The sequence below is a fragment of the Coturnix japonica genome, chromosome 4 (assembly GCF_054131305.1).
Source record: "Coturnix japonica strain WE chromosome 4, WE-NBRP24, whole genome shotgun sequence".
NCBI classification, from domain to species: Eukaryota; Metazoa; Chordata; class Aves; order Galliformes; family Phasianidae; genus Coturnix; species Coturnix japonica.
In genome coordinates, this window is record NC_140666.1 from 17167433 (window position 1) to 17176230 (window position 8798).

Sequence of the window (8798 nt, forward strand, 5' to 3'; positions counted from 1 at the left end):
TTATGATGATTGAGGTAGTTTCAGCCATTTTATGTTGACAGTGGGTGTTTCTTGCTTCCTCCACTGCTGACCGCTCAGTGAGCACCAACAGAAGTTTCCATTTGTCAAGTAATTGTAATCTGTGTGGGTAGCAATCATCCCTCCCCAGCAAGGATCAAGCTGGAAGAGATTACCTGCCCACTGCTGGCACTGCTTGTTGGTATTGTATGCAAATCTCATATACCTCGTACAAAGCCACATATGGTTAACACTGCCCATCAGAGCACAAAAATGTCATTCACAAAGGAGGGTTATTTCCTTTATTCAGATACTTTGGCGGAATGCTCATCAGAGTATCCCAGCGGGTGGTGTTTCTGGGAGTCTGCAGCAGTGAAATGAAATACAGAGCTCAATCCAGTTAATGTTCTCCTCCTGGCTGTTGTTGCTCAGCCTACGTGCTATCACAGGCGATTTTTGCGCTTGTTAAGAGGAGCTCTTGAGGTGGTGCTGGAGGAAGGAGCACTCCGGAGACGCACCGAGTGTTTCTTTGCCGACTGTCTTTTGTTGGGAGTTTTCAGGGTACTCACTGTCGCATCCTGGTCTTTTTTATCACCAGCCACAACTATCTTCAATTTCAGAAAACATAAGTCTGTGAGGAGTATTATAATATACTGAAACTTGAGCTGTCGTGGGTTTAAAATTCAAGGGATTATTTTCCTACTGCCATACAAAGAAAATTGCAGAGATACTTAAGAATGCGTGTGTGTTATTGGACCACAGTGGTATCCGGGAGGCTCCTAGTACAATATTTTCACTTAAAGAGAACGGTGACTGCTGGGATATGTGCCTCAAGACAGTTTAATGAGTCTCTTTTCACCATTAGTGATCAAGTATTTGACAGTTGCAAAATGTTTACTACAACTACAAAAGCGCAAGCTCTAAACATGTCTGAGGCAACGATGAGCCTAATGAGACTCATGGATCAAAAACTCTGTTGCCTGTTGCTAGGGAGGGAATTTCTGCAGCACAAGGAGTTTGTGTGTTGGATGCTGTGAAACGTGTCCTTCAACAGCACAGGCTGGGAGATGGGTCTGTGGGCAGCCACCTATGCTGTCCTCCTTCCCCAAAATACCTCCTGTCATAGATTCATAGAATTATCAAGGTTGAAGAAGACTTCCAAGGTCCTCTAGTCCAACCGTCCACCTACCAGCTACATTTCCCCAACATCAAGACAACATCTACAAGTTCCTTGAAAACCTGCAGGGAGGATGGCTCTACCGCCTGCCTGGGCAGCCTGTTCCAGCACCTGAACATTCATTCAGAGAAGTAATTTACCCTAATGTCCAACCTGAACCTCTCCTTTGTAGAACTTCAGGCCACTTCCTCTAGTCCCATCTCGAGTTATGCAGGAGAATAGGCTGACCCCCAGCTCACTGCAACCTCCTTTCAACAAGCAAACCCAAATAGCATTCCTCTGCATAGTGTACCAGGCCTGTGTTGGGTGCTTACCTGTTTCTTAATAGAAAGGGGATTACGTCTTCTCGATGCCTTGTGCGATGTCACGGGACGTGGAGGTTTTGGGAAGAGGAGGTTGGTCTTGATCAGTGACTTTGGTGGCAACTTCCCAAAAATTGAATCTAGGTCTAAAAAAGAGGAAACTTCTGTGTTTCTTTTGCTGTCGCAGCTTGACTGTCTTTTTATAAAACTCATCTCAATTTGAGACACTTATAATAAGTGTTATTTACTAGAGAAATTTAAATGCAGTGTTGCAGAGAATGGATTTAATAGCCTCAGACAAAGCCAGAAGGGGCTTGTCCCATAGCAGAGGAAGCTGCTGTCAGCCCAAAGTCTGTACTGTGATGGTTATTTGGCTGTCGTTTGAATACTCACTCTTGGAAGTTCAGATTTATAATTGAGACAATTGATCTGATCTCTGAAAGAGTCCGGATTCTATTTCTTATGTTTTAGGTCAGACTATAGTATGTTAGTATGTTAGTTATGGTGTATTACATGACTTTTTTTTCCCTGCTGCATGGTTAGCTCTGCAGAGTATATAATTGCTCTTGCCTGTGGAGGGTGAATTACTGCTAGCGTCTAAATCTTCAGGTTCCTTCTCTGCTTTCTTGTCTTTTTCTGTTGCCTCATCTGGGATCGTGTCTTCTGGAAAAGTTTCATAAACTTCCTCATCGTACCTGCAGAAAGAAATGTAGACTGTGACTGAAGTTGGGGATTTAAGGCAGGACTGTATGAGGCTTTGAGCAGCCTGGGCTGCTGGGCAGAGTCCCTGCCTACAGCCAGATGTTGGGTCTATGGGGTCTTTAGAGCCCTTTCCAACCTAAGCCATCTCTAGGATTCCAGGATTCAGTTCATTACTAAAACAGTAGTGAAGTCCTAAGTGATATGCACACAGCCTCAGAGGGAAGGATGCCCACCCATCCTTTCCTGAAACTGATAATTCTTTGAAAAAATAATCACAGCATATGGACACACTTGTTTTCTTACCTCTTGTAAAACGAGATTTTATTTTCCTAGGTGCAAACTTAGATCTATAAGCAGAGTGAGGAAAGCTATTTCTTGTTGTAACTTACTTTTCTAGATCCTCCATCATATTGGTGTTTCGTTCAGTCGGCAGAATTCAGTCCTGCAGACTTGAAGCCATGAGTGTTGTGATGGGATATGCAGCATTATTGCATCATTACACGACCAAGCACCGGTTTTATGACACGGGATGTAATTTTTCTGGGTTTTAGAGAGCCGCTGTAGTCAATCCCTAGATATTCTTTAAATTCACAAGGGCTTTGCCACCTATTATAAGGCAATGGAAAATATGTTGACACCAAACTTCTTCAGGTTCAGTGTTTTTCTATAAGAAGGCTCAGGATTTTTCAGCAAAAGCATTCTCAGGCTTGCACAGAGAGAGGCTTTAGTTGTACAGTGTAACATACTGAGGATTTTTCATTGTTGGGTATTATTTGGACAACATTTAGCAACTTATGTTGTAATAATTAATCACAACATTTAGTTAGGAAGTTTTCGGTAATACCTATTTTTAATTTTTTTTTTGTAATGAAATTCCTTCTTCAAAGGCTGCACAAGTCTTTGATGTTCACAGAGATCGTAGCAGCTAAAGGATCTTCTTCTTTCAAAGCATTGCTGCCGCTTTAGGTTTTCCTTCTGTAAATCTATATCCCCAAGAGGAAATATTCAGAAGTTGCTTTCTGCAGGTCGGTGGCTCCCTGCAAACATTTTGCATTTGGCTGGAGAGGCTCTCTGGTTTGAACAGCTATTTGCTTCTTTCCTCGTTTCTTGTTTATGAGGAAAACATAAAAATGCTTCCTGCACTTAAAGTCATTCTGGTAATGCTCTAAATTCTATGCTTAAGGATGCATTTAATTAAAGATCGACTATGGCATAAAGTGTAGTTTAATTAAATACCAATCGTTTTCTATATAAAGTACAAATAAAAAGGGCTTTGACTCAGAACATGAAATGAGTCTCCAAGAGGAGATTCTCCTCTTCCACGCTGTGCAGCTGAAAAATGACTTCCTGCTGCATTTGCCAGTCAAAACACTGAAGTACCTGAATGAAAATAGTTTGTGGAAGCAGAACTGTGATCTGATGTTCCTACTGCTTAGAGATTTCTCCTTTATCCTTTCCCTTTGCTGCTTAGAGATTTCCCTTTTCCATCCGCCACTGGGATGATCATCACCATTACTTTGTCACAGTGCTATTGGTGGAATAGAGGATGTTCAAGGCTTGGTGGGACATTGGCCTGACCCTCTGCAGCTTCTGTCATGGGGTGCAGCTGGTGTTAATGATGGAATTTCAGAAGGATGTGTGGAGTTCCTGCTCTTAGACGTTTCTCTGCAAGTCAAGGTGAAATTTCTATTCTGACTGAGTCTACTTTTCAGGAGGACATAATGCAACTAATTTTAAGGTGCTTGCTGCTCTCCACACTCTGTGGTACTTCAGCAGTGTTTACAAGGTGGAAAGCAAAGTTATTCAACTTCAGAGTAGTGCCTTAAAAGTGAAGAGATTAAAATCAAGGATTTTTCAAATAAAATATTTTCAGAGCATACTTTGCTGGATGTTCTCAAGTTTAACAAAAAATTGAGTTTAAATATTGGTTTATACGGGAGGAAAATTAATAGTTTTTAATTATTTTCATTTTCAAGCGAATCCTTCCATTAAAATCACTATTGTTCTTTTATTTCCCATAAATCCCCTTATATCTAAGCTTTCCTTCCATAAGTTCTATGTTGCTGGAGCATTGCCACTCCCAAGGGCTCACGGCACCTGGTCAGCGTGACAGGACCTGTTAGAAATGTATTCTCTGTTCTGCAAAAGGAGAAATGAGAGCTAAAGTCAATCTTAACTTTTGCATTTGCTCCTTGGCACTCAGTTAGCAGAGAACCAGCTTGACATGGCCCTATTGGAGCAAGCAAAGCTAGAAGCTTGCAGAACTGAAGTCCCTCAAACCCAACAACTCGGCGTTACTTCATGCTGGTGTTGTATCTGACGCATGCATGTGAGGTGTGAATTGCAAAAATGAAGGTGCCGGTTAATTGTTCTCCTTGCTGAAAGGCCTGGGTTCGTTGGTGCCATTACAGTAATTTTTGTACTGTCTTAGTGACCTTCATATCATATTAACAATTTTATATTATGTTAGCAAATTGCTCAGCGAGAGCTGCTAGTCTGATTGCATTCTGAAGGTCATTAATATGATATGAAAATCTTATTGTATTCTCTGCTTTCATATTTTATTAGTGATATGGAAAGCAATAAAGAGGCTGATTTTTGCTGGGAGGTTCCCCGGGGAAAGAGGCTCTACAGCAGTGGTGTCCCACATTGGCTCCTAATCCAATCTCAATGGGAAGTTCAATTTCCTCATCATTAATTATTTAGCTGTATTTAACCGCTGTAAATTCTCAGATTAATTTTTTTAACTGTTGAGTTTGATGACCTCTAAAGACATTGGCATTAACGAATGCAATATGAAATATAGTTGCTTAATGCAAATAGAAGCTAACTTTTCCACGAGGGTTTGTGTGAATGCGTAATAGTGGCAAATTTAATTTTTATCCTATAACAGTGAAGGCTCATCGCATTACTTCCTTTGGTGCAATCTCGTATAACAAAATGAAGGATGGAGGTGGCTGCAGCACTCCCTTAAGGTGAATATGGCTCGGTCTGGTGCTGCCAACACTCATCCAGATCTTCCATTAGTGATCTTAGAATCATAGGGTCTCTCTTGGTTCACTCAGGTCTTATACAGTGGCAGGAAATCTTGGGTCACTCAGGTCTTGTTTTGGATTCCTAAAAATTTTACTTCGCAAGTAATGTAGGGTGGTGAAGTCTTTGTGTGTCTTATCTAATGATAAGTTAAACTGCATTTCAGTCGCCTAAAAGAGCCAAAGGTGAAGGTAATAATCTTTGGGCAGTTTTCATCAAAAACAAAGCTTTCATCTTTAAGAAGGACAGAGTGAAGACTTAACAGACAAAGGGTCATCACTTGTGAAGACAAATGATTTTTGAAATTAACAACATGCTGTATTAAAATGACTTCAGCCAAAAAGATGACTTTGTTATTAAAGCAACAGTTACGTGTTTTGTGCTTTAACAGCATTGTGACTCCTGAATTACTGGTCTGATGGTGGAGAGGAGACTTCTCTGGTGGCTGCCATGGGTGAGAGCTTGTAGTTGTGCCAACAGATAAAAGCTGAACATCTACATGATGTGATTTTTATTTTTATTTTCAACATACGTGTCCTGCCCAAGTGTTTTCTTCCAAAACACGTTGCTAGTGTATTGGAGCCAGGACACGGGCAAGTTGTACGTTTAAGTGTTATACGCTTTGATGACCTGTGTGAGAATGAGACCAGGTTTATCATATCCAAATGTTGTTTTGAAACATGATTTTGCCGAATAGTACATTCGTGTTTGATTTCAGCTTTTATTCCCTGCCACTGTATAAGACCTCTCCAAGTTCTTTGGCTTCAGTGTTGTAACATCTGCAACCTCAGCTCATGGGATGTGCTTCCAAAACTAATTGAGAATTGATTCATTTGGTAGGAGCTTCAGGACAGTTAGGTTGGAGATTCCTGCAGCCTGGTGGAAATCCCATTGGCTTTCTCCATTGGCTTTCTCCATTGGCTTTCTCCATTGGCTTTCTCCATTGGCTTTCTCCATTGGCTTTCTCCATTGGCTTTCTCCATTGGCTTTCTCCATTGGCTTTCTCCATTGGCTTTCTCCATTGGCTTTCTCCATTGGCTTTCTCCATTGGCTTTCTCCATTGGCTTTCTCCATTGTTTTGCACAGTACTGGAACATGGTGCTTTGGTGCACAGCAAACAAACACATGGCACAGCTGGTGAGGATCAGTGCTGAGGGAGATGGTCTGAATTTATAGCAAATGACACTGCCTAAACTATGAAAATAAACCTAAACGAAGTTTCCAAGCTTGATGAAGTTTTGAGCAAGGACTAAGTTATAAACCCCCAAACCTGACCAATATACTTCTAGGTACATCTGATGCGGAACGTGCATTCTGCATTGCGTTATTATTGTTGCTTTGCAGTGCTGCCAACCGTGCTGCAGGTGGCGGTGCTGCACCAGGACTGTGCCGAGCTCCAGCTCCAGAAAATCAAGAATTTTACAAAAATAGCCAAGTCTTTTGGCCTCTCATACAGGAGACAGGAGCACATCCAGCACGGTACCGGTTAATATTGTTTTAGATGACAATTTGGGAATACCAAGGGGAGGTAAGAGCTGTGGACTGAGCTGTGTTTCAGCACAGGCAGAGCCCTTTAACCAGCAAACTTGCTCTGGGAAAGTTTCCAGCTCCGACCATCTCTTGCGTTGTGGGGTGTGGGATCTCATGCTAGGAGCATCAAAGAAGTCTCGGGAGACGTTTCAAAAGAGGACAGGAGCCTGGGAGGGAGACTTAAAAATCCTGGCTCCGGTACAAATAAAATACACTTCAGTCTCAAATTAATGTAAAATATTAGGGAACTGTCTCTCAGAGATTATTCCCAATGTGGAGTTGAAATACAAACATTCAAACAAAAAGGAATAGCTGGCTGGTGTCCACAGAGAACAAGTGGTCTGATTCCGAACTCTTGAATGATGATAATTCTCCAAAACCCACCTCTTTAGGTAGATTCCACTTCACAGGTATTTTTATCTGCGTTGTCTGTTTAAAGAAAATAAAACAAATAGCACTGCTTTGAAACATTACAGGTATCTGAGGAGAACAAGAACTTCTTTTTTGACCTAGAACACCATTTCATGGAAAAGAGGCTTTGTTTAGAAACTTTGTTTTTCCTTCCAGAAATTGGACAAACGTATGTTGCCAATTGCGGTCAGTTGGAGATATTTGAGCACTAGAAAGATCCTCAGGAACTTCTTTTGGAGGATGTTGGGCTTGTGCTGGAAGGGGTGAGCATCTCTGGGAGAGTTTTCCTCTTGCTGGCACAAATTGCTGCACCCTGAGATGCCGCCATGCATTACTAGCTCTGCTGGGCTGCCCCTGCTGGGCTGTCCCTGCTCTCTGTACCCAATCTGCTGCTTTGGCTGCTGCTGCTGTGCAGTAGCTGAGCCCTAAAAGCTGATCTGCCTTGGAATGGGCCACGCCAGGAGGCAAATGCAAAAAGGTAAAGCAAGAGGTGGGGAAAAAAAAATAAATAAATAGAAAGAGGCCCAAGCAGAAAAGACATTAAAAGTAATGATAATAATAATTATATTATTAATGACAAAATGTAATTAATTGGCTGCTAATGAATTTTATAAGCACCATAAAATTGCCATAACAACCTAATTGCTTTGCTAGTCTTGCCAGCAGCCAATGAGAACATCAAGTGCTCTAATCCCCTTTACTTCAGTGTGGGAGGCAGCAGTGCGGGAGGTGCTGGCTCTGCAGGCAGTGCCACCCTGCTCCCAACCCATGTGCAGGTGGAATGGCAACAGCTGATTTCCAAATTAGTCCTAGTTCTGGAAGAAGTAGAGGGAAGTCTCTCAACTTTATCCACCTACAATGTGTTTCTTACTTTGTGATGTGTACAGCATGAATTGGAAAAGGAGTTTTACTGGATAGAAATGATAACTGAGTGAGATTTGTCATAATCGTATCACTGGAGGTTTCCATCTCTTCCTGTGATCTCTGAAGAGAAAAACAAACTGCTCTTTGGGGCAACGTGGGGTTTTGCACAGCAAAAATTCCTCAGCTGTTATTTCAGACAAGTTGTACTGCTCCCTTTTCTGTCCTCATGTATTTCTATTTCTTTCTTTCTTAGCAAACACGTTCTTTCAGTACTTCTTTGTCAGGAGGATGACGAGGGCTAATTAAATGCATCTAAACATAACCACAGAAAAGGGGGAAAATGCACCGTGTGAGCAAACCTGATGCTCTTCCTACTTCATTAGAATTTAATGAAGAAATACTCTGTGCCCAACAGGGGAATCCTAATTCATTATGTCCTTTGAATTCTCATTAAACATATGTACAGTGACTATCAGAAAACAGCACACTTTCAACTCTGTTGTCCATTATTCCTCCTAATAGCTCTGTTGTCCATTACACCTAAGTGCTGGTAACAGGAGAAACCTATGCAAGTTTTATTCCAGTAATTAATTTTCACTGGTTAATTCCTGATGACTTTCCAATGTTGCACTGGTGGAGCAAATCAGAATCATTACACGAGTGAGGTTAAAGCTGTCTTGGTGATGCTCTGAGAAAAGAGATGGACCCCACTGCACCTCTTGTGCCCAGCACAAGGGTTCTGCCTTGGAGCTGCTCTGTTATGTGAAACCTTATTATGCACA

General features: G+C 41.7%; 1 protein-coding gene across 2 annotated transcripts; it reads right to left on the reverse strand.

The window, feature by feature from the left end:
• Positions 1 to 285: 285 nt before the first annotated feature.
• On the reverse strand, positions 286 to 4732 carry LOC146760958 (uncharacterized). 2 transcript variants are annotated; one of them, XM_085544605.1, is made up of 4 exons: positions 2568 to 4732; positions 2047 to 2171; positions 1489 to 1622; positions 286 to 605 (listed from the first exon to the last, which is right to left on the reverse strand). In XM_085544605.1, the coding sequence occupies exons 1-4, from the start codon at positions 2585 to 2587 to the stop codon at positions 441 to 443; spliced, it is 444 nt and encodes a 147-aa protein (XP_085400731.1). In that variant the 5' UTR covers positions 2588 to 4732; the 3' UTR covers positions 286 to 440. The 2 variants fall into 2 exon arrangements, with proteins under 2 accessions (XP_085400731.1, XP_085400732.1); XM_085544606.1 differs by having other exon boundaries at positions 286 to 628.
• Between the last annotated feature and the right edge of the window lie 4066 nt (positions 4733 to 8798).

What these genes read in the sequence shown, in the direction of transcription:
- LOC146760958 (XM_085544605.1), bottom strand. Translation starts at nt 2,587, where the DNA reads ATGATGGAGGATCTAGAAAA. An exon ending in ATGATGGAGGATCTAGAAAA is followed by an intron (nt 2,172 to 2,567) that starts GTAAGTTACAAC and finishes TTCTTTCTGCAG; the next exon opens with GTACGATGAGGAAGTTTATG. An exon ending in CAGTAATTCACCCTCCACAG is followed by an intron (nt 1,623 to 2,046) that starts GCAAGAGCAATT and finishes CCTCTTTTTTAG; the next exon opens with ACCTAGATTCAATTTTTGGG.